General features: G+C 36.0%; 1 protein-coding gene across 3 annotated transcripts in view; it reads right to left on the reverse strand.

Moving 5' to 3' along the window:
• CBLB (Cbl proto-oncogene B) overlaps nucleotides 1-27,176 on the reverse strand; it is a 244,236-nt gene that overhangs the window by 51,752 nt on the left and 165,308 nt on the right. For all 3 annotated transcript variants that reach the window (XM_043997229.1, XM_043997230.1, XM_043997228.1), the window contains exons 11-12: nucleotides 13,775-13,960; nucleotides 11,594-11,959 (exon numbers count right to left, since the gene is read on the reverse strand). In XM_043997229.1, the coding sequence (XP_043853164.1) occupies nucleotides 11,594-11,959; nucleotides 13,775-13,960 (552 nt within the window). The remainder of the gene's footprint in view (nucleotides 1-11,593; nucleotides 11,960-13,774; nucleotides 13,961-27,176) is intronic.

Genomic DNA, 27,176 nt, shown 5'->3' on the forward strand with positions numbered 1-27,176 from the left:
CATTTCACTCTGCATCAGTTCAAATAAGTCATTCCAGGTTTCTCAAAACCATCTGTTGTCATTTTTTAAATTGAGTAATCCTATTCCATTTCAATTGTTTTTAACAAAAAGATGGGCATGACACTTCTTTCAAATCCAATAGTTTGCCATCCTGATCAATAAACTCCATGTCTAAACAAGTATAAAAGGACTTCCTCTGGACTTTTGTTCACATGGTCATACTCTATCTGATAAAATTCAAATTAAGATACAATTTTCCCAAGCAGAAATTTATGTTCCAAAGTTAGTGTTCTCTCTGTAAGGAATTATACTAAGAAAAAAAAGGGACTAATGTGGGTTTTGATTTTTTAATGCTATAGCTATCTAAATATGAATGATTTCCATGTATATGCTCATACACATACATACAATCAGTCACTAAGCATTTCTTAAGCACAGAATATGTGTTAGGTAGCATGTGAGGTGGTAAGGGTACAAGTGAAAAAACAAGCAGTCCTGGCTTTCAAGGAGTTTACTACAGTCTAGTGGATCACAATATGTATGCATATAGTTATTTAGAAAATGTATACAAACTAAATACAGGAGATTGTATGAGGTAGAGGGGAGGAGCAAATGTATTACAGACAGCCATGTGTAAGTAACAGCAAGACTAGTCTGGCCATACCACAAGAGGTCCAGATGGATAATAATATAAAACAAGGTTAGACAAGTACATTGGCCAGTTTGGGAAGAGCTTTGAAAGTCAAACAGAAGAGTTTAATATTCCAAAGTACTGGAATTTACTAAGTAGAGAAGTGACATGGTCATACTTTAACTTAAGCAAAATCACTTTGGCTGCTCTATGGAAGATGAATTTCAGTTGGGAGAGACCTGAAGGATGAAAACCAAGTAAGAGACTAATAGTTTAATAGAGACATGATAAGGAACTCAACTATAGTGCTGGCTGGGTGTATACTTAGAGGGGGACAGATTCAAGAGCTGTGGAAAAAGTGGAAACAGCAAGATTTGGTAACTGATTGGACATGTGGAGTGAAGGAAAGGAAGCAATACCAGTTTGAAATGTCCTGTATTCATGATATCAAACTGGAGCTCAGGACGAACTAAGCCTGGATATATAGATCTTGAATTCATTTATATAGAGATGATAATTAAACCCATGGGAGCTAAGGCCACAAAGTGAGAACTAATAGGGTGAAAGAAGAGAGGTAGGGGCAGTACCCTGGAGTACATATATAATTACAGTCCATGATTCTGAAGACAATCCAGAAGTAGCAGTCAGACAAGGAGGTAGAGAACCAAGAAGGAGAAGTCATGTAAACCCAGATGAAAGATTATTCAAGAAGAGAAGATAGTCAAAACATATGTGTGCATGTGCACATGATCACACACACATACATGCACGAACACGCACATGCACACACACATCCATGACTTTCAGATATACTAAGCAACCAATACAGAGACAGCTATTTAGGGGGCAGCTAGGTGGTGAAGTGGATAAAGCACCAGCCCTGGATTCAGGAAGACCTGAGTTCGAATCCAGCCTCAGACTCTTGACACTTACTAGCTGTGTGATCCTGGGCAAGCCACTTAACCCTTACTGCCCCACCAAAAAAAAAAGAAGAAGAAGAAGAAGAAGAAGAAGAAGAAGAAGAAGAAGAAGAAGAAGAAGAAGACGAAGAAGACGAAGAAGAAGAAGAAGACGACGACAAAGAAGAAGACGACGAAGACGAAGAAGAAGAAGACGAAGAAGAAAAAGACAACGACAAAGAAGAAGACGAAGAAGAATATGAAGAAGAAAAAGAAAGAGAAAAAAGAAAAAAAGAGACAACTATTTATAGTCATACATTATCTTATTAAAGCAATATGAAATAATAAAAAGTTGAAGGTATCAAATTTTCTGAATGATTTTTAATTATTATTCTGAACAAATCCCAATAAACATAACATCTCTACATACAAAGAGAAAAAGGATTGACATTGAATCTACACATCTTTGGTACATAGAACTTGCTTAAAAAAACAAATATAAGAAATTGAATATGTTAGTTTCAATGCTGTCCTTTTTGTTTCCACTTGAACTTCCTATATTCTCTTCTGTACATTAAAAAAAAATGAACCTCTTTTCCTTTTTTTTCCCCCAATTTTTTTGGCTCTACTATTTCTAGCCCTCTCTCCACTATACTTCCATCCCACTCAAAGTAAAAAAAGAATCCTTGTAACAAGTAAGCAAAACAAACCCACACATTAGCCATGTGGGAAAATATGTTTTATTCTGCATCTTGAGTCAATCATCCCACTGTCAGAGCTGAGCTGCATTGTTTTATCACTTGTCCTCTGGAAACATGGCTGATCAATGCAATGATCAGTTCCTAACTCTTTCAAACTTAAGTTTGAATATTGTTTTTTCAGGATTGTTCTTTGGGTTCTACTCATTTCACTCTTTATTAGTTCATATAAATTCTCCCATGTGTCTCTGAATGAAGCCAGCTTTTCATTTCTTATGTTGAAATAATAATTCATTGCATTCATATAATATAATTTGTTGAACAATTCCAGAAGTGCAAGATAGATCTTTAGGTACCAGTTCGTCTCTCTAAAAAAAAGGTAATGCTATAAATATTTTTTGTACATATTGATCCTTTCACCCTTTCTTTGAACACTTAAGGAGCATATGCCTGGTAGTGAATTGACTGAGTCAAAGAACCATTTACTGACTTTGGGGGTATTATTCCAAATTGCTCTCCAGAATTAGCAGACCAATCCATATGCTATGGCTTTTTAAACTGTGTATATATTTTATATGTATGCATTTTAATGGTTTGCATTGTCACTAGATTGTTGCTTCCTGTTTAATAAGTGGGATGACACTAGAAGCAGAAATGGTGTGTTCTCATGTATATCTGTGTGTGTGTGTGTGGGGGAGGGTATTATGTATAAACACCTGGGGAAAGGGCATATTCATTACCTAGAAAACTAAAGAGCTATAATGATTTCTCTCCATTATCTGAAAGTGTATTAAATCTTTATCATTAAAAGGCATTTTCTCTACCTTAAAGGAGAAAAAGACTCTTACATGATATGAAATACTTAAAATCCCTTGGCTATAATTATCCACCTCAGAAAGTACAGCCCTTGCTCTGGTAAAAGAAATCACTTCAACATGCTTTTCATCATGTATGAGTACATACAAAAACTTATGTATGAATGAATCATATATAATAAGTGCAATATGACTTTGTCTGAAAGAGTATTTCAAGATCATTACACATTGTGATATTAAAAATGCTATTATCTTTTGCATTAAGTAAATAGGGAATACACTTCATAATAACACATATTTCTCAGCAGTTATTTAGAAACTATTCTAATCCTCCCCAAGAACAATTCATAGGGGCATTAATTCTTATCATTAGGTAAATCACTTTGAGCAATAAGTTAAGGTAATTTATTCATAGGCACACAGAGAATATTTACCTCTTAAAGAGGGAAGCCTTACTCTTAACCATACGGCATAAAATCTACTAATTGTTTGTTAGTGTTTGGATGGTAGAGTAGATTGTTAACAGTTCTCAGAAGGTGGAAGACCTGGATTCAAGTTTGACCTCTAACAGGTTTGTCCCTGGCCAAGCCACTATCTTCTCAGTGGCCTAGGTCAATCTCTAATACTAGAATCATTCTAAGTTGATCAGCTGCCAATCTGTATTGGCAGAGAAACTTTTCTTAGTTGCAAAGTTCTCTATATCAATGAAATTGCCCTAAATAATTTACTATCTGCACCATAAATTCAGTGGCAACATAACAACCCGTATTGCCAGTGATGAATTTAAATGCATGGTGCCTCATCTCCTTGGCAATATTAATGCTCCTTGAAGGCGAAGGCTCTCTTTTTTTTAATCCTTTCTTTCTATTTCTTAACAATTATAATAGTGTCTTAAAAATAAGAGGATTATTAGATTAGCTCAGAAAAAGACCTCAAAGGTCATTTAGTCTGATGCCCTTATTTTACAGATGAGAAAATTTATACCTAGGAAGATTAATTGATTTGCTCAAGGTCACAAAATATTAAATCATGGAAAGAGATTCTAAACCAGGACCTCTACCCTCTCACACAAAAGCACAGAGTAAGCATTACGTAAATATTTGACTGATAGTGTCCTCACTTTCCAAAGGTACAGTGGTTGAGTTTGATATGTGGACTTTTCCCTACTTCATTCTAGTTACTTAATAGCATAAAAGCCAAAAAATGTAAATGTTCATCTATTGCAACATGCCATCACCACGATCCAAAACTAAGAAATTCATAGTTTCCTATAAAGAAACAAAAGCTAAAAGTCATCAAGGCTAGTGCTATCCAGAAAATGAGAAGTCAAAGTTTAACATGTCTGCTGAAAAAAAGTAAATGGGGGAAAAAGGCTGATTAAATAGATGCTGGATGTATCTATTAATAGCTATAGTAAATATAGTAGATAATAGCTATAGTAAATATTTTCAGCAGGATAAGATACTTCTTTTTCTGTTTTTTTTACTGTTAATGTTCCATCAATCTGAACTTCATGATTTTCTCTACATTTCATGAGACCTAAAATCACTTTAGTTGTCTCTACAAGAAAAGCTTATGAGAAGGAATTGTTAATAACCTGCTTTTCTCTGTATTTTGGGGTGGTACAGATGGATGCTTCTCTATATTCCTTAGGAGACTAGAGCTCTTCCTTTTTAGATACTTAGCAGCTCCACTAAATAAGTCTGGTTCTACTCTTAAAATTTAAGAGTAAGTTTTGAGATTTCTATCTTTAAAAAATCGTCTTAAATAGGTCTGTTCCTCCAGCAGGTCAATCACTCATGCACCCCTTCATGTACATACACACACACCCCTATCTGAAATAAAGAATATATTTCATAAGAATATTTTTCCCCTGGAGGAATAAAAACAAACTCAAAGTACCAACATTATTCAAAGCTCTAGATTTAGACCAATGATTGAAAAGAAAAATGAAAACAAAAAACTCCACACTCTTATTTATTTTCTGACAGGTTGTCCCTTTTCTTATAGAAATATATGAAATACTTCACTGAAACACTGGCTTCCAAATGACTCCCAAAAGAAAACATGCTAAAGCACCAAAATGTACTTTCCTGGCAGGATCTTAAGAGTAGTTGCAGAAAAATACTGGAAAGTAGTTTTCACAACAAGCAACATCAAGTAATACCTTAAAACAAATAACCTCAAGTGAATATAACCCATAAATGAAAATAGGCTTAAGTCATCAGGTATATTGAGGATTTAAAGCTGTTGACATAGAAGGAATAGGGAAAAAATTTTCATGTTTCCAGTAATACTGAAAACTATTTCAGAAGGAAACTTTTTTCTTACATAAGCTGAAAAAAAAACACCACAGAAACAGAAACAAACAAAAAAAACAAAACCTCAAACAACTTTAAAATTAGCAAGAAAAACACTGGATCAGATATAGGATCAGACCCATGATGAGGATTTCATGAGTAAATGAGATAATTCAGTGAGAGGAGTTATACTAATTTTTATAAATGTAACCTTTCTTTCAAGGTATCTTGCCACTGGCACGAAGAAATAGAATTTTCTAGGGCATTTCACAATCTATGCCTGACTCACCCCCCCGCCCCCCCCTCAAACTCAGGAAACCATGGGGTTTTATTTGGTTCATTTTTGCTTACCTCAGAAGAGACTTACAGTTCTTTCCTGCAAGCAGAAAGACCAACAAGAAAGGTTTTCAACAAATATGGTAAGATTCCCCTAATTGAGCCTATAGACACTGTCAAGGAAATTCTTTTACATTTCTCAGGAGGAAAAACTGGAAGGATGTGAGAAAGCCTACCTTTCTCCCTGGACCTATACAGACCCTGTGACTCAGGTTCTTCATGTGATTCCAAACTGTGCTATACTCTGGATCCTTGTCAAACTGTTCTCATTGATGTTCATTCTTTATTATCTCTTGGATAGTGGGTCCATCTCCCTTTGTTTTTATTCTCAAAGAAGCTCCAGCTACTGGTTAGTGTACATAGTTCTCGATAGGGACCCTTGGAGATGCAAGCTTTCTTGTATATGTACAAACCAGGATATATCCACCCTCCCCCAAAATGCATACTCACTCTAAAATTTGAGTGTGGAGGCAGGGGTTGGGGGAAGGAAGAAGAGGGGTATCTAATTTGGTGGGGAGGAGGTTTTCATGTTTGTGGCCAATTTAACCCATTTTATAAATATAAGCAGTTTAATGGACTCCAAAAAATTCTTCTCACAAGGCACTAATAAAAAACTAGTAGCATATGCACCTGTCCACTGTAGTAATTTATTGTCTGTTAAAAGAAGGGAAGTTTTATCAAAATAGTAGTAAGGTTGGTAACAATTTTATTGGGGGATAATGTCTACATTTAGGGGCAGGCAAGTGGCACAGTGGATAGAGAGCTGGGCCTGGAGTCAAGAAAACCCAATGTTCATGAGTTTAAATCTGACCTCAGAAACTTGCTAGCTGTGTGAACCCTGCTTGCCTCAGTTTCCTCATCTGTAAAATGAGCTGGAGAAGGAAATGGCAAGCCACTCCAATATCTCTGCCAAGAAAACCCCAAAAGGAGTCACTGAGAGTTGGACATGACTGAAAAACAACTGAAAACTGAATGTCTTAATTTACAGCCTGTTGTATGCAGTTAGGTGGTACAGTGGATAGAGTGCCAGACTTAGGGTCCAGAAGACTCATTTTCCCTAGTTCAAATCTGGCCTCAGACACTTAAGAGCTGTGTGGACCTGGGCAAATCATTGAACCATTACTTAACCTTTCTGTTCCTCACTTTTTCCCATCTACAAAATAATGGGATTAGATTGAATGGCCACTAAGGTTCCTTCCATTTCAAATATATTATGAATAATTATGAGGGAAGCATCCCGGCTTTATTCTTGAATTTAATGGGCAAGCTTTCAGTATTTCCCTTATGAAAATACTGTTAGCTTATGCATTTCAATTAAATTTTCCCTATAACAAATTTTTCATTCCAATGATTTTCAGTTCAACATAAATCAATAAAATAGGCTACACCAAAGTTATATGGTTTTGCATTTTTGTTATTAATGGCTTTTTACAACAACAACTAGCAGAGCAGTGTAGTTGATAAGGAAATGGCCCTGGCATTAGGAAGATGTGGCTGTGCCTCTGACATGTATTAGCTATTTGACCCTTGGCAGGTTACTTCATTTCTCAGTGTCCTAAGGCAATACTTTATGACTATAAATAGCAGAGTATTTGCTGATCTGCATTGACACAGGCTTATTTCTTTGTAAGAGTTCACTAAACCAATGAAATAAGAAGTCTGCACAAACACACAAAAAAAAAAACATGCAGTGTTTTCTTAGCTTTGAACTACCCTTGCATTCCTGATATAAATCTAACTTGATCACAACAAACAATTCTAATGATAAGTCTTTGTAGGTTTTTAGATAGACTTTTATTACTGTTGCAACAATATTAACTCATGAGAGTGGTTTAAAAGTTCCGCCTTAGCTCTCTGATTTGGATATTAAAATCATTCTCGTCACACTGAAGGAATATGGTAGTGTTTTGTTTTATTTCTGAAAAAAGTTTATTTAGCATAAATTTTACTTACTCACATCTTTGATAGAATTCACTTGCAAATTAGTCAATAAACACTTGGTAAGTGCTTACTATGATGTGTCCCACATTGTGGCATGGAGGACACAAAGAAAGGTAAAAATAAAAATTAGACAGTCTAATTGTAAAGCAATTTCAGAGGGAAGTCCCTACCAGAGGGAAGAGAATGGAGCAGGGGAGTGGAGGGGGGAGGGCGAGTGGAGACTGGGAAAATCTTGTACAGAAAGTGGGATTTGAGTTGAATCTTTTTTTTTTTTTTTGTGGGGAAATGGGGGGGTTAAATGACTTGCCCAGGGTCACACAGCTAGTAAGTGTCAAGTGTCAGATTTGAACTCAGGTCCTTATGAATCCAGGGCCAATGCTCTATCCACTGTGCCACCTAACTGCCCCCCTGAGCTGAATCTTGAAGGAAGACAGGAAAGCTAGGATTCAGAGATTATGAGAGAGAACATTCTAGGCATGAGGGCCAGCCAGTTAAGATGGATTACATCGTGCATATAAGGGAAACTACATATATGTAAGAAGAGGAGAAAGGCAAGAGAAGTCTGAGTTGTGAAGGGATTTAAATGCCCCAAGGAGCATTTTATATTTGGTTCTGGAGGTAATAGTGAGTATAATGGGGAAGGATAGGTGACTGCCATGGTCAGATCAGTATCTTAGAAAAATAACTTTAGTATATGAATGGAGAATGGAATGGGGAAAGACATAGTGTAGTCGAATACAACAGTCTAGGCATGAGGATCTGCACCTGTGCGTGTTCGAAGAGAGAAGGGTATTTGAAGGCAGTACTGAGATTTGACAACAGGTGAGGAAGAGTGAGGGGTTAAGGGCGACAGACAACAACCGTGGGAGGCTGGTCATCTGAAAGACCTGATACTCAAGATTATAATGGGAATGTTGAGAGGTTTGGAAGATAATGAGATTTACTTAAACAAGTTCATTTGAGATGCCTTTGGAATATCTACTTTGAAATACCTATTAGGCAACTGGATGTGGAATTGGAACTCAGAAGAGAGATTGTGGTTAGGGCTATTTGAGTGTATATGTATGTATGTGTATACACACACAGACACATATATTTGGATATCTACACCCAACTCTATATAGAATAGGTTCTATAATAATTATATATATATATATATATATATATATATATATATATTCTATTACTATCTCTTTACGGATAATGCAATTATGTCTCTACATACATACATACATGCACATTTATTTATTTCCTTGTTTGTTTATTTATTTATTGGTAATCATCAGTATAGAGATAATAATTAAAGCCATGGGAGCTGATGAAATAGAACACCAAATGAAGAACCATGGAGGGAGAAGAGAAGAGAACCTTGGGGGACAATCACGATTAGTGGGTCTGACCTGGAGGAAAATCTAGAAGAGGATACTGAGAAATCAGGCAAATAGAAGACCCAAGATGACTGTCACAAAATCCCCCAAAGGCCAGAAGAATCAGAAGAAGAAAGTGACTGACAGTGTCAAAAGGTACAGAGAAAGCAAGGATGAAAACTGAGAAAAGGCAATTATTAGATCTGATCATCAGTAATTTGGACAATGACAGTTTCAGTTTAGAGATCAGGCTGGAAGTCAAGTTGCAAAGCCCTTTGAAAATAGTAAGAAGAAGCAGAAGTGCTTAGTATAGATGGTTTTTGCAAGTAGTTTAGCTGAGAAGGGTAGGAAAGCTACAGAACAATAGCTTGCAGGGACAGAAGAATGAGTTGCTTTTTTTTTTTTAGTGAGGCAATTGGAGTTAAGTGACTTGCCCAGGGTCACACAGCTAGTAAGTGTTAAGTGTCTGAGGCTGGATTTGAACTCAGGTACTCCTGACTCCAGGGCCGGTGCTTTATCCACTGTGCTATCTAGCTGCCCCATGAGTTGCTTTTTGTTTGTGTTTAAAAGGATGGAAGACACATGGGCATGTTTGTAGGCAGGAAGGAAGCAACCAAAAGATAGAGAGAGAGTGAAGATTAATGAGAAAGTATGGGAATGACAGTGGGGTTAATCTGCCGGGGAAGAGAGGAGAGCAAAGATAGGGTCAATAGAACACGCAGAGGTGCCAGCCTTTGCCATGAGAAAGGAACCTCCTACATGTGAGATGGGTTCAGGGAAGTAGAGGGTGAAGATAGCCAAGTGAGTTCAGATGAAGAGGTGAGAAGAGGGAGCTCCCAGCAAATGGTGTTATTTTTTTCAGTGAACAAAATCCTTAGCTGAGAGGGTGGGTGAAGTAGATGATATAGGATATTTTGGGAACGATGAAAAGGTTTAGGATAGGTGCTGTGGTGAGTGGGATATCAAATGGATTAGGAAAATTTAAAAAAAGAACTGATTTGTTGCAAAGAAGGCCCAATTGATACCAGAGAACGTAAATTTGTATTAGAGCCAATCAGCAGGTTTTTATAATCTTCTCTAGCTTCGTTCAGCTGCATGGGAATAGAAGCAAAACATAGAGTGTGGGAGTAACCCCAGGCTGAGGTTTGGCAACCTGTGATCAGTGACAGGACAGGAGAATAAAGAATTGAAGAGTAGGATAGTTTAGTTAGTGGTGGTCTGGTGTTTAACAATTGGTTCTCCAGAGGGGAAAAGAAAACTGTATTGATGACACACTTTTAAGCTCAATCTACATTATTAATATTTTCTCCATCACTTTCTCAAGCCTAGAAATCAACACAACAATAAATCAATCCCTAATTTTTAGCATTGGCTGTATTTTAAGGTGTAAATTCTCCCACTGAAAATTTTAACAGTTGGCCCCAGCATACCAGCATAGTTAAACTGATCCACCAAGTGATCAAAGTAGTGAGAGTATAGACAATGCAGAGGTGACAATTTTCTAAAAAACTGAGATGTGCAAGAAACAGCAGTGAAAACCACAAATAGGGCCAAGCATCGTAAGACAGAGAAAAAGATGAAATGAAAGATTATTATCAGATAGCACTCATAAGCACTGACATAGAACACTTACAAGCCAAGGACCATCTCTGTGAGCAGCTGAGGTTGAGTACTAGGGTAGGTCATGGAGAATGAGATTAAGGAATTTATAAATGAGGGTCTCTAGGCAGTATCTTCCCAATCCCACCGCAAAGCTAACTTAAATTCTTATTCTGAGAACACCACCAATAGGATTTATTGAATAAAAAGTCCAAGATCACCATTTCCCCAGCTGTTTCCTTGGTTGCTACAGTACCACCTTTCTCAGGAAAATAAGAGTAATAATATCCTCTCAGTCAGGACTCATTATATGGGCAAGTTTCTTTCAAAGGGTATATTTCAGGCAATCTATATTTTGCCATAAAGGAAGAGTTTAATTTGTAAGGCTGGAGTTCGGTTTAGATTTTTATTTAATATTTGGTATAATATTAACCTAAATTCCAAGACACTTTGACAGCTACATGGTATTAGGTATAAAAGAGAGTTATAAAAATGACCAACTATGATATACTGTGTTTATAAAACAAAATGCTTTATCCTACTACTTGGGCTTATTGAAGGCTGAAAAAGCCATAAACACACTACTAGCTGTGTGACCCTGGGCAAGTCACTTAACCTTCATTGCCCCACCACCACACGCACATTTACACAAAATAAAACAAAAAACCTAGATCCCTTCACCTCCCAAATCATTGCATTTCTTGCAAAGATGCTGTTCTACCTTTATCTACCACAAATTACTAACAATACTAATGGTGAGCAACTTTTAGCAGAAAAAGTAAGTGAATAAAAATATGGTAGTTCCATCGTCAAATGAAGTCATGATTTATAATCTCCTTTCTGACTGCTTTTAAGAATAAGATTTAATGAGTTTCTGATTATTTCTAACATGACTATAATTAAGGAAATGTAGGGAAGATCCATACCACCAGACAATCCTCAGACAAGCTCACAGCCAGTTGAGTTTACAAAGTCATTATCTAGCCTTTGTGTTGCATGGGTCTTACCTTGGCTCCTTCTAAAGGCAAATCATGACGTCTGTGTTTTCTCATAAGTACTTGATCAGAGCCTATCCTACTGTGCCTTCCATTTACGTTAGAACTTGCAGTAAGTCCAGGTTTGGGTGAGCCATCCCCCATGATTCGACATCCAAGCAATGGGTTTGTCCCAAACACATCCCTAGGGCACCAGGCTTCAAGGGGCATCGGCTGGTCTCTGGAAGGCACACTTTCCAGATGGTGGAAATGTCTACTTAGTCTGTTGTCAGGAGGGATGGGAGGTGGTCTTTCAGGAGGAGGTGGTGGAGGATCTCGTAAGGGAGGTGGAGGTGCTGGCAGTGGTTTATCTTGTTTCCTCACCATGCATGGAGAAGACTAGGTACACATGGGGGAGAAAAAAAAATCGGGGGTGTATTAAATGAAAAGTTTTAAAACATTTATTATATTAAATCTCATTTCCTCGCCTTTTTTCAGGTTTAAAAGCCTATTATTTTTGTGAGCTATTTAATAAGATCCGAGTGGAGCACATTATATTTCTGTGCCATCTGTCAACATATTCCCTTAATCACAAATTCAACAACATCATAAGCTAAATAAGAGAAGCCTAATACAATATTTCAGTACAGCAGCTTCTGTGGTAGCAGTGAAGCTCAGTATTGGAACTTAATGCTTATGGTTTCAAAAAATAAAAAAGAAAGAAGACAAATAAAAATGCTCTAAGCAATGGTTTTGAATGATTAACATTAAAATAAGCTAACAAAAATTCATTTATTTGCCCATTTCTGTGATTTAGCAGAGAATGAAGAAATACTTCATTTGAAACACTTAAAAACAATTCTTTTTTATTCTACAAGTGTTATATCAGTGCATTGGAGGTTCTTTTGTTTTTAAAAACTATTTGGCATAAAATCTTTTAGGAACATTAGAGTTTTGAAAATTTTATTCTTATGAATGTAATGTGACTCTCCCATAAGACACCTATGCTTTAGTTCTTTACCAAGAACGTGAAAGACTGATAGAATTATACATACTCTAAAGTAGATTTTTTACAGAGCATACAGATAATTCTGTGTGCATTTACAAAAAAAAAAAATAGTCTGATTATCTTTGTAGAAACATGATGTATTCTACTCAGTGCTCATGCCTGCCAAGTGATTTTTGGGGGGTGGGCAGGGCAATGAGGGTTAGGTGACTTGCCCAGGGTCAGACAGCTAGTAAGTGCCAAGTGTCTGAGGCTGGATTTGAACTCAGGTCCTCCTGAATCCAAGGCCAATGTATATCCACTGCACCACCTAGCTGACCCCAAGTGATTTTTAGTTATACAACATTGATCTGATCCAGAAGAAGATAACTTACGTTTTTAAATATAAGAAATCACCAAAGGCAAAAAAAGGAATCTCTTATGTGTGTGCATCTGGCTAAATATCATTAATGACTTTTAATGTTATCTAAAAACAAAGCTAACTATCAAGTAAGAAAAATCAAAAAGTATTAGAAATGATGCCTGATGCTAGGTTTAAATTTATCATCAAAATTATTGTTTGCAAAGATTGCTTCATAAAAAGTGAAGTGATTACGTTATTACTAAATTTAAGAAAAAAATTTTTCACAATGTATCTAATTTGTGGGTTTCATTAAATGACATAAATTTAATATAAAAATCAGTACAAATACCATTGCATGCATACATATATATATATATGTATATATATATACACACACATGTATACATAATTCTTTTGGTTAATTCCATCAAATAAAAAACCTACACATAATGTAAGTCACCTTGAAACACATAATTTGTTATATTTTAAGCCCTTATGCAAATATGTTGTCATCACAATTTTCCTGTCATGACACAATGAAAATGAGTTTAAAATATCATTGGATAATAGCATGTAATTTATTTTAATGCATATAATGACCTTTTAAATAAATTTTACAGAATAACTTCAGTTGCTCTGACATTTATTTTTATATATCAAAGGATGATTATAGGGACTTTGCTTCTAAAGACAAAGTAACTTCTATGGTTTATCAAAATTCAAAATAATATTAGGAAACAGATCCTGTTTGTCCAACAACTGAGGAAAAGAGGATGACAGAATAAGAACTTTTAAAATTAAGGCTCCTTATCATAAAAAAATATTGATGTTACAGATAGGTTCTTTGTAGTGAAAACTTATTTACCTTCGGTGAACCAGTTGGGCTGCCACAAGGAGAACGAACTACACCTTTTTGAATCAGATCCAGGCGAGGAGGTACTGGTGGAAGGCTAAGATGCGGTATCTGGAGAGGATCTGGAAGTGGCTTTCGCCTCTGTGCAAGAGGGGAAGATCCAGGCGATGTCACTGGTGAATTCTGCCTCTCGTTGCACTGTAAAAGAAACACAGATTGAGACCATTCATTCACCTCACCTGTGAAGTGTATGGTTTTTGTGTCTAAACAAGACAATTGATCTTGGTAACAAAAACGTTTTGTCTATCTGTTAATGGAGCTTAGTTCCTTTTGGCTTATATGGGTACTTACACTGTCCCTGAAAGGCACTGTTATTTAAAGAACATATTGTTACAATGTTCCTTCTATATGTCTTGAGATCCAGACTATATAAGTAACAAAAGTGTAGAAAGAGTGATAAAAGATATGATCAGCTTAAAATGCTTCAAGGGCATGCAATTTTATCAATACTGGTATCCCTTACACTAATGCAGTCCACAGCCTTTCTACATCTTAGTAGACAGCCTTTCTTTGTTAATGTTGCCTTAGAAAGATAATCACCGTATAGCCAACTTGGAAACATATCTTTCATATATAGAGATGTGTGTGTGTTTGTGTATAAAAGCATATATGCATATAAACATATTGGAAAATATTAAAATGTCTTAAATTGGAATTCTCCAAAAAGATAGTAGACTAAACAAAGAATACAGTTTGTGCTCTCTAGCGAAAATTTTAAAAATATATCTTCAAACCACAAAAGTTTTATTGGTTTGTTGATTTTATGTTAATACTTTCTATTTTAGGAATTATCATTGCAATATTGCCTACATATAATGTTCTCCTGAGTCTGTTCATTTCACTTTGTTTCAGCTCATATAAGTTTTCCCAGGTTTTCTTGAAACCATCCCCTTGGTAATTTCTTACAGTATAGTAGTGTTACATGAAAACCATACAACACAACTTGCTCAGTCATTCCCCAATTGATGTACATATTCTCAATTTCCAATTCTTTGCCACCAGAAAAAGAATTGCTATAAATATTTTTGGACAGGTGGGTCCTTTTCCTTTTCCATTGATCTCTGAGATATATAACTAGTGGCATACAATGTTTTAATAAAGTCATTCGAAGCATGGTAAAAAGTCAATTCTTTAATACTATAATTGCGGTCAACAGTTTACAATCTAATTCCAGCTTTTACAATGTTTAAAAAAGACTATCTTTAGATCAACATAGTTACAGTTTTTAGAATCTGAAACACATGGTATAAGGGGAATTTGTGTGGGGGGATAAATTCTTATTTAGCTATAATACATATTTATTTTTCAACCATTCAGAATCTTTGATTTAAAAGTTATAGCAGCACTGGCCCTGGATTCAGGAGAATCTGAGTCCAAATCTGACTGTCCCTCCAAAAAAAGAAAAAGTTATACAGTTAAACAGAAGCATTATGATCACACCTCAGAAAACAGTACCAGACATGGGCTTCAAATATCTCATTATATGCTGTATTGTTGAGCCCTTGTGTCCAACAATGAGTGCCAAACTAATGCTAAAAAACCAAACAAATTAACTGAAGTACAGTGAATTTTATTTTAAAATTTTAAGCACTCTATACTAGTGCAGATTGGCCAAAGTTCTACAATTTAGATGCTTAGAAAATTGCCTAGGAGATTATGCTTTTAGTGAAATTAATGTTTGAAGGCTGCTTTTATGATTCTTACTTGAAAAAGGGAATAAAATGACAGACAGAATAAAATAAATCTGCTCGTCATAATTTTGATTTTTTATAAAAGGAATCTTTGTATCCATCAGTTCAGCAGGGAAGTTTCCATGAAGGGAGGTGAGGGAACTCTTGGAGTGGAAAAGTCATTTCTCATAAAGCAGGTAAAATCCCAAGAGAGAGAGAGAACACATACTGTTGAGGTAAACCACAGCTGCTTCTCTAGTGAGAGTACTTTGTTGACCTTCTTTAAGCAAGTTGTTTTGGAGATCTTACAGAACAAAGAATAATTTGAAAGGAATGTGGTCTTAAATTTGTGCCCAAAGTCCCATGTTAAAAAGAGGGATTGCAGTTAATATCTAACGGCATCGTGTTTTGCAGACCAATCGTTAATGTGTTGGAATTGGGGATAAGGGACAGAATGCAAAAAGCTCATCATTTTAAGAACTGTCTTTCAGATCCCCAGCCACTAACCAACTTGAATGTTTCTTCAAAACAAACATTCAAACAAAATGATTTAGGAGTTGAGAGAAAGAAACAGGTAGAGGTTCAGGACTGTCATTTCTCCAAAGAAATCAGGACCACTAAATGTCATCTGAGGCAATGGGTATGTAAAGATCCCATTTTTATTTAACATTTTAGTTAAATACAAATTTTCTGAACTAAAATGGTTAATAAATTAAATTTAAATGACATTTATAAACCTTTTTGTATAATTTCAATAGAGTTTTTATTATATCCTAATTCATCATTTAAGGGAGAAAGGAACAAATATCATTTGGTTCATACTGCATCCATTAAAAGAGAATGCTGGGGCAGCTAGGTGGTGCATTGGATAGAGCACCGGCCCTGGAGTCAGGAGGACCTGAGTTCAAATCCAGCCTCAGATACTTAACATTTACTAGCTGTGTGACCTTGGGCAAGTCACTTAACCCCAATTGCCTCACTAAAAAAATAAAGAGAGAGAGAGAGAGAGAGAGAGAGAGAGAGAGAGAGAGAGAGAGAGAGAGAGAGAGAGAGAGAGAGAGAGAGAGAATGCTAGGGGGCACCTAGGTGGTGCAGTGGATAAAGCACCGACCCTGGATTCAGGAGGACCTGAGTTCAAATTTGGACTCAAGACACTTGACACTTACTAGTTTTGTGACCCTGGGCAAGTCACTTAACCTTCATTGTCCCACAAAAGAATAAAATAAAATAAAAGAGAATGCTATATTTTTATCTTTTTTTTTCGGGGCAATTGGGGTTAAGTGACTTGCCCAGGGTCACAAAGCTAGTAAGTGTTAAGTGTCTGAGGCCAGATTTGAACTCAGGTCCTCCTGAATCCAGGGCGGTGCTCTATCCACTGTGCCACCTAGCTGCCCCTATATTTTTATCAATAAAATTATCAAGGACAGTTCTCTACTTCAAATTTTTCTAGGAAAAGCATTTTTTAATTAGAATGCTATTGACCAAAAATCTTTCAGTAAAAATGAGATTTTACAGTACTTGAGCATTATCTGCCAATATGCTTTTCATTTCTATTCTCTTCTCATGTATTCATTTCCCCATACCTTTCTGATTCCCCTTTCCCTCCAGTGCCTCCCTTTTTAGGTTTCTTTGAACCTGTCAATGGCATGCAGGGAACAGCTTGGCTGTCTAGTGGTACTAAGAACTAATGGAGGCTGCTGACATCTGCTTGTCCTTCTGTGTTTAGAACTCTTATTTTTCCTTGCTGATTTATCTGTCTTTGCAGATTGGAAATCTGGCTATGAACACCATATTCATTACAAAGATATTCAGGGAGAGTCAATACCAGGCTAAGAATGAACAGGACCTTTAAGATCACAGTCAGTCATCATTAAATTCAACACCTTCCTTTTAGAGCTGAGAAAATAAACAAAGATTTTAAGTTATCCACTAGGAGTAGCCAGCTCTCCTGAATTCTAATTCCACTAAAAATTAACTGCTAGTTTAGAATTGACCATTTACCAATTCGAATTCAAGTAATTATACTAAATTCTTCACATTCTAAATAATGGACTGGATTTAATTTGTGGAAGAGATCATTAGTATAACACAAGGGCCAACTATGAAAATTCTTGGGCCAGAGTTCCAAGAAACCCTTATGATGTGCTAGGAGCACTTAACTCCAAGACCAGGAGGCCCCTTGTAGCTTTGTACACATAATTGGAACCAGGCCTTATACTTAGCACAATTTATAGTGTTCACAGAAGTTATTATATACTATTCTCTGAAGCACTAATTCAATTTGAAGTATTACAATAGCTGGAAGTGGATTTAAAACAGTAATTTTATGGAGGGCATACTAGTTTGGGAAAGAGAAAATAGGCTTTACTTGTTGTGTCAATGAAATTCATTGTCTGTAGCTTATTATTTTTTTTTCCGCATTCTTTATACTCTGCAATTAAATTTTCAAGAAAAGGATAAATAACCAAATACTGCCTTACAGACACTAAAGCAAGTTGTTTTTACAAAATCTGTAGCTATTCATACCAACAATTATAGCAATATAGTAATAAAATTTTCCACTACTATTAACTGGTTGTGAAATTCATACTCTGTGACAATTTAAAAGTAACATTTTTAATAGACAGTTTTGAAATAAGATCCCACAGTGAAGTCAAAAGAATTGGTTGTTTGAAAGAAACCAATGGGTTTCCTTTCCTTATCTGGTAAACCATTATGGGGGAAAAACAAACCAAAAAACCTAAAACTAAACAAAACCTAAAGAAACAGCTGGTAGTATAAAGTGGCTAGAGCACTGGACCAGGACACAGGAAGACCTGAGTTCAAATCTGGCCTCAGACACGTATTAAACTGTGTGACCATGGACAAATCGTTTAACTTTGTCTTGTTTATATTTTTAATAGTTGTTTTGTTTATGTTTGATCAGTTTTAAGAGAAAGCCACACTTAAGAATAATCAACATATTTCAGGTTGTGGAGTCAAAAAAATAATTCACCACCAAGAAGCCTGAATGTAAATAGAATTTCATTATTATACCTTCTCAATTCACCTGGTTGACTAATTAGTATCCTCCTGACTAAATCTGACACTTCAAGTATACTCCCAAGATCATCAATGATACCATTACAAATACTCTAGACTCCCATATCTTCTTAATCTTCCCCAATTCCTCTAGGGAAATCCTGAAAGCAACTAGGTGGTACACACAGTATTGGTCCTGAATTCAGGAAGATCTGAGTTAAATCTAATTCAGTTTCCTCAACTATAAACACAGCAATTATATTGTGAGGATCAAATGAGACAATATTTGTAAAACAGTAGAGTTACTGATATGTGGCAGGCACTTAATAATGTCTTCCTTTGTGTCTCCCTTCTTTCCTTCCTTTTTCCTTCCCTTCCTTAGACCTTTCTTCTTTCCCTCCTTCCCAATTCTAGAAAAATCTTACTCTTCATTTTCTCCCTTGTAATACCCAGGGCACTCAGTGTTGCCAGGATTAAGTCAGAACTGACTTGGCTCACTAAAAACATGGATCTTGATTCTTCCTGATGTATAGAATTAATTGTTGAGGATTTTATGACCCCATCTTTTGGCTAGAATTTAAAAAAACCCTGGCATGTGCACTGGCCTGGGGCTCAAATGAGGCACAGTGCTCCACACAGTGGTTGTAACCACTGCCATGGTGCTGGCACCTCACGTCATCACCACTTGCCGACGCCTACATGGGCCTGGAAAAATTATAATGACTGGAAGCCCAGGGAGGGCAGTCATGTGACTGTCAGTCAGAACTGCCAGTCAATTGGCTTGGGGCTGTGTGTGGTCAGCCTGGGGTCTGCTGGGAAGAAGGGAGGTTTTTTGTCATTCTAGCTTGAAGCTGGAAGGTGACAGGATGCTGCTGTGTGTTCTCAGCTGATTCCTGGGTGGTGGTGTTATTCAGGCTGCATTATTTCCCTTTCCCCATTTTATTTCCTTTCCCTTAATCCTACTGATCCTGTTTGTGTTTTTAAGTTTGTTCTTGTTAAATAAATCCTGCTCTGTTTTGAGTGAGGCTGTCGGTCTCCTTCCTTGCCCCAATATTGTGGCGAGCCGCCTAGCTAACACTCCCCAGTTAAAAATTGGTCCCTACACTGAGCAATTTTGATTTTGTTCTATTCCTCATTCTAAATTCTATATGATCTGTACAAAATTGGGAGATCGTAGTCTTGGAGAAGGAAGAGACTTAGTAGTTATCTAATTTGACCCTTTTAAGTAAGTATGGTATAATTTTCAAATGTTTACACAAACAATAAAAAAGCAGAGCCAGGATTCAAACCCGGGAGTTTTGATTCCAAGGTTAGTGTGCTTTGCATTTCGTCACACTCAATGTCTTCCTCCAAATGAACATTACATTGTTTTAAAAATAAGAATAAATAAAAATTAATATTTCTTGCAATCTGCATTGGTGGTAGGGCCATTGGTGAAATCACAGGTCCATGAAACAAAGTAGGAATTCAAAACTCAAGTGAGTGATAATGCTAAAATTAAATTCATACCTTTATTCCCACATAAACATATAGCAAAAGCCACTAAAAGGATACCAGAGGTACCAAAATACCCTTGGAAACAAATGCTTTTTGTGGACTGGGAAAATATTAGACCTTTTATTTCTTCTAAATGAAAACAACCAAGAAGTGATTGATGTGCTAGTGAAATAGAGGTGTATGTTTGAGAAATTAGATGTTGATTCTGTTTCATCAGTTCATGCCTATGCCATATTTACTTCCCCCCAAGCAATGACCACAGTACTATTTCTGACTTTTCCATTTTATAGACTAGAAAGAAGAACTGAACTGACTTGCCAATGGTCACACAGGTAATGAATAGGAAAGTCAGGATTCAAACCCATGTCCTTTCACTCTCACTTCAGGGCTCTTTGCCACATAATGTGCAGCCTTTCCTCACACAATTTTCATTGTACCTGTTCCTTCCCATTCTTTGTCTATTGAATCCCATCCATTCTGCAGAGTTCAACTCAACGTCTCCCTCCTGCAGTGTGTTTTCCCAATTCCTGTTTTAAAAACAAAAAACTGCCACCCATTTTCCAAAGCACTATGCTTTCCTCTAGTACACTTAGGTAACACTGTGTATTATAGGAATTATTTTTATTTGCATTCACACCTGTATGTTCTTTCAAGTAAGAGTCTATATCTTATATAAAGTCTGTATTTTGCCCAGGGCTATGCACAAAGATTTTTTTTTAAGGTACTTAATAAATGTTGGTTGATTTTGTTTTTTAAATTGCACCTTGTTCAGATAAGAAAGCAACAGTCTGTGGAGGAAAGATTCTGGGGACTAAAAAGATGGCACCAACACTAACCAGTGAAAAACATTTTGTATTTGTAATCTTGTTTCTGACCTTATCATGCATCTGAAATGTCTCTCTCTAAAGTCACCAGTGACAAACCTAACAGTCTTTCTCAATCCTTACCCTTTCTGACATCTTTCTGCAATATTGGACACTGTTGTTCCCTCATTCTGAAAACTCTTTCATAATACTACTCTCTGTTGGTTGTCTCACAGGTTGTCTTAATCTTTTTTTGCTGGATCACTACTCATGTTAGATCTATTACCAGTAGGTATACACTAAGGCTTTGTACTGACTTGTTCTCTCTTTTTGTTTACACTTTCTCACTTGTTAGCCTCAGCGGCTCCCATGGATTAAACCATCACCTCCATGGAGATGACTCCCAAATGTAAACATCTAGCTCTAGTTTCTCTCCTAAGGTCCAGTCCCACCATCACTGCTTATCAGACATAAAGAAATGGGTGTAAAAAAATGGATGTTTCACAGCTATCATAAAATCCAATATGTCTGACACAGAAATCACCTCAACCCTCTAAGAACCACCACCAGCAAATCACCTTACTTACAAAACTTCACTTTTTACTGTTAAGGACATTACTACCTTTCCAGCTGTCTAACTCACTCTCATGTATCCATTTCTTACTTATCATTTAGAGACTAGATCAAATGCCACCTCTCTTCCAAGATGCCTTCGCTGATCCCCATAACTGAATGGATCTCCTTCCCTCTAAACACCATTCATTCAATTCATTCAATAATCCTTTAGTGAGTGCACACCTATAGTCTGTATCTCTCCATGGATATATGTTGTGTCTTTGCTACAGATATTTCTGTGAATGGCTTTACATCCCCTATCAGACCATAAAGCTTTTGGAGGCAAACTGTCTTAATCATTTATATCCTTATTGAATCCTGAAGGATACAAATAATTAAAAACCATTAGGTCAAGAACTATTATATAAAGTTTCGTATAATGGTTAAGAGAGAGAGCCTGTCATATTGGGTACAGGGTTAGTCTTAAGGGTTTAAATCTGGGCTGTGACAAGTACTTTGCTATGTGAACATGAGCAAGTCACTCTCGGTACTCCAAGAAAATCACTAAGACCATAAATTGTGGTCCTGTTGATGAGCTGCATCACTGGTGAGATGTACTATGAGTTCCCAACAAAAATGTTATTGTACTTCTAGAACTTCTTCATAATTTCATCCTGCAAAGCACTTCAAGATTTACAAAGTACTTTCCTTACATACAACCTTGTAAAGGAGACTGTAATTATAACTTTCCATTTCATATACAAGGAAGCAGTCTTAGAGAGGGAAAAGGACTTGCCCAAAGCTACATAGCTAGTAAGTGGCAGAATACTCAGCGTGTAAATGCATACATATTTTAGGCCAGCTTAGGGAAAGTAACAATATTATTTGGATTATGGTGGTTAAGAAGTTTACAGACAGGGTTTGAAATTAGTGAAATTCTAAAATAAATTAATGCAAGGTACTCAACTGTTAAATAAGATACTAACAAAAATTGACTATAAATAGCAGGGAAAGTTTTTTGGAGCATGGTGTATTTAGGACAATCATATACAGAAAGTCTTCAATAAAGCTTGTTATTTGGCGGTATCAACTTTTTAACAAAGTATTGCTGTGGACAAGCCTATATAAAAGCTTCATTTCTGTAATAAATAACAAAAATAAATTAATTTTACAAGTGAGGAAACTGAGGTAAAAGAATTTAAGCTATTTATCCAGTTATAGAAACTGTTAGAATGACATTCTACATCCAATATTGTTTCATTACAATATTATAATAACACTTCATAGATATAAGCTAGAAAGAGAGATCTGAGACTAAATAAACAGGAGGAGCTTAGCACAGTGCCAAGCACATACTAGGCGCTTGATAAATGTTAGCTGACTATGGTCTGACATTTATCATAGCAAAGATCAGACTATCCGTGTTACAAAGGATCTTAGAGATCCCACAACCATTATTATTAACAGTACTTTAAGATTCATTTGAATTTGAAGCATCTTCTTTATCCTTGTTTTAATGAGTAATTTTTTTTTCTTTTTGAAAAGCTTTCACAAGTTCTTTTATGATGCAAATAACAAAACTTTGGTAAGAAACTACCAGCATTTTGGCTATGGAGACTATTATGAGAGAATATAAAATCCCATCTTATTAGCAACTGAAGAGTATCATAAAAATCATGGAATTAAGATTTCTCCAAGGCAATAGTTGTTAACTTCATTTTTCTTATTAGCTAAAATGTACTTTCATATTTGAATAGGTTAGATACACATCATATAATAATGGCCCCAGGATTATTTCTTAGAGATATGGTTTTCATCTTTATTCAAGAAAACTAACCATTGATAATGATGAAAACTCTCCCAACATAAATTTTTAATCTTAAAGGACATTTTCCTTTTAACCTGGTATCTGCATCAGCCATCTCTCTCTTGTCAGTAAATTCAAATTAATTTTAATCTTGGCCTAAGAACAGTACTAATGTGTAGGTAAATAAAATACAGTATGTTCAAAATATTATAATATATAACAATAACAAAAATATAATTTCAATATAAATTACTTCTTGATCTACTATTCTGAAACACCTGTACCATAGGTCACCTACATCACATAATAATAAAAGAGACAACTATACTGAATGAGTTTTGGTAGAAAGTGTTATTTTCTACTCTGTAATCTTCCACTTATTTAGTGCTCAGGATTTTGACCATCTCAAAGATGCAGAACATAGCCAGAAGTAACGTCATGAGTGTGAATGACAGTTCCAAAAAAATACTATAAAATATTTGAGGAGGGGGAATCATGGAATCATAATTTCATAGTTGGAAGAGAACTCAGAGACCATTTAATCCAACCTTTAGCTAAACAAATGATTTCTTCTTGGTGGGCAAAGTGAAAGGAATGAAGATGATTGGATCACAGCCTTAAAGAAAGGAATTTCAAAAGGTATAATGGGGGTAGGGGAGGAGAGAGGAGTTGGCTCAGTTTGGGCATAAGGGGCAGCTTGAACAAAGAGAGAGGGATGTATCAGAGAGGCAAGTGAGTAGAACCAGCAAGCAGTCCAATGTGGCCCGGATGTACAAAAGGTAAGACAGGAGGCAAGGCTAGCTTACTGATTTTATTCCATTAAGAGAAGAGTGCCTTTGCTTAGTATTTATTATGTTAGAAAGTGCAACATCACACTAAGTTAAAAACTTTACTTGTCTCTTTTTCCCTGGAAATATGGAATTCTTCCTTGGTCATCATCATGATTTACAAAATGCTTTCTTCCCAAAAGCATGGAGAACAAGGAAGTGTAGCTATTGTCCTCATGTTGCAGATGAGGAAACAAATGAACAAAGCCACTAAATGGCTTGTCTTTGCACAAAGATTTCAAGCATAAAAGGTAGTTGATGAACACAAGTCTCCTAACTCCAAATCCTATGCCTTTTCCACTAACTTCCACTACATCGGGGAAATGGAGAGGGTTAGGACAGAGAGGAAGGGTAGAAAATGCAGAGGCAGCACAATGATCAACTCTAATGCATTTACTCTAGAGATATACAGTATTCTATGCATTATAACATATGAGGGCATTACTGTATGCCCAGTATAATAAATAATTATCATAATGATGACCCTGAGCATAGTAAAAAAGGTTAATTTTTTTTACTTACCCATGTACTAAGAAAGGGGAGCATGTATTAGATTTAGGATTATTTAATCTCAAAATTTGTTGTATATTATAAAAAACAGGAATTCCAAGATGAATTCAAGGTATACAAGCAAGCATAAAAAGAAGTAAACAGTACAAATAAAAATTTTAAAAGGCAAACAGGGACGGTGTTAATTTCCCCATACTAGTGAGCAAAAAAAAAAAATTCTCAAAGATATTTGCTATGTTAAATGGTTTGGGTTTCATTTATGTCTTAGCCAAAGACAGTATCAGCAGGAAACCTTCTTTTAAACTGAATGTGTGTGAAGTCAGAAGGAGTAATGTAATCTAACAAATTACTAGCACTGCTTTTGGCAGTATCCCAGACTTTTCTTGAAGTCCTTCACTGACACACTAAACAGCATCAAGCCCCAATTATCCCGTGAATCCTGACAGCTCCAGAACACATATGGTTGTATGATTTCTTGGAAAAAATCTATATCATCTTCCAATTATAAAAATAGTAATACAGCTTTTTTTTTCCAGGAAAGCAACCCATTTGGGCTACAATACAGCTATATCTTACATTTACTTAAATACATATTACAAGATGAACTATAAAACCTGCTTTACTCTCGGTTTAGGAATTTTTTAAAACCAAATTCTGTTTATAAACTCTGTGCACTGAACATTGCCATGGTAATGGAGACATGCTGCACTCCAGAAATGAAGTCTAAAGAATTCTATCATATAACACCTAATGGCATGATAGTGGCATTAAAAATGTGGAGAAAACAATATGCTTGCAAAAGGAAGGCATATTTTTATTGCAAATAGAGAATGCTGATCATGACAGAGGAGGAAGATGAGAAGAATAGTAAAAATGACAGGTGAAAAAATTGAAACAGTCTGAGTAAATGATGGAGACACTGACTGACAAACCATTGAGAGCATCAGAAAATGAGACATTTTTTAAAAATGAGGACAACAGAATGAGCCACAAAGCAGAGTATGATGCTACAGATTGGAGAAATCTCATGCCAAAATGAATATCTGATATATGTGTCACCTCAGCTACGAGACTGAGATGAACAAAAAGCATTTGATGATTCAATAAAGAGAATAATGAGATTTGCTTATACAGTGAGGCAGAAAGGTAGAATAGATAGAATCCTAGGTCATGAGTCTGAAGAAATGAGTCCCAGCAACCATTTGTGCTACCTTGATGAATTTTCTGATTCTCAATGTCAATGTAACCAAGAGTAGGAAGAAGACTCTTACTATGAGCATAATCAGAGAATAAGTGTGATAAGATATGGAGAGAAAGCAAGCAAAAATCCATCTCTCACTCTCTCTCTCTCCCCCCCCCCACCCCCCAACACACACACACACACACACACACACACACACTTTGCCCTGGGTCAAAAATGATCACACTATTAGAGTCACTTCTTTGACTGCTAAGCAGTCCAGCAATGTATTCTCAGTTGTATTGTATAATTTAAGACTCTCAAAGAATGATTCTTATAGAAAATAGGCACAAAGTTGAATTTCCTAAGTCCCACTGGACAGATCTCCAGGAGAAATAAAATTTTTTAAAAAATCCTCCTTATGCCCTGGCTGATAATCATTAAACACCACCATAATTGCCAAAAAATCAAAACTGTGGTAGACTTAAGGTATAATGGAGAAATAAATGAAAGATATGATTGTCACACATTTCTAAGAATAACATGTGTAAGAAAAGGTATAAGGTCTATCATGCAGGAAGTGTATAGTCAGAAAAGGAAGCAGGATGATCACCTAGTAAGGTAGCTAAGTATTACAATGGTATCTAAAGAATTATAAGTCCTATAGCAAGCTCTACGATGCACTGAGTAGATCTTCTATGAAGAACTGAAAGGAGGAAGTGGAAAAATATTACATAGAAAAAAAGACATGGACAAGTTCCTTCTGTACCAAAGGAGAAAGGACCTACATTAATGAAAACGCAGTGCTTAAATATTGAAATACTCATCTGGTCACCAAGGACATAACTTGCCTTAAAAAGAGGTGGTCCATTCATGCAAAGGGAGGAAAAAGATAACTTGCCAGATGGCTAAGTCCTATGCTGGTATCTAAAAAAATGCCAAATGCCATAGAAAATGGCCCCACCTGCATTGGGTACGTCCCTTTTGGATGATTTGATGTGAACAAAAATATCTTGAATAAGAAAGCAATGGGTTGTGCTCTGCACTGGTGGAAGGAGTTACTATGTTAATTATATCATGGATGGAAAGTACCAGAGTAAAGGGGAACTCATTGGACAGCCTGTCTCAATGAAGAAAACAAAAGCCAGTTCAAGTAGACTAAATCTCTTATTGAAATCCAATTCATCAAGCATTTATCAAGCATCTCTATGATCAGGACTATGCTAGAAGATGAGGTAGGTTAAAAAAAAAAATCAAAGACAGAGTCCATGTCCTCGTTAAACCTAAAATCTATGATGGGGGAGAACTGGCACACAAAACAGATAAAGGTGAGAAATATACAACTGAACACTTAAATGAGTAGTAAAGACAATAATTACTTAAATATTAAAATACTAGATACAAAAATTAAATATATAAAAGTTAAGGACTTATAGATAATACAAATAAGTTATTCATCTTAGCTAGGGTTATTGAGGGAAGCT

This window comes from Dromiciops gliroides, chromosome 3 (genome assembly GCF_019393635.1).
Source record: "Dromiciops gliroides isolate mDroGli1 chromosome 3, mDroGli1.pri, whole genome shotgun sequence".
Taxonomy (NCBI): Eukaryota; Metazoa; Chordata; class Mammalia; order Microbiotheria; family Microbiotheriidae; genus Dromiciops; species Dromiciops gliroides.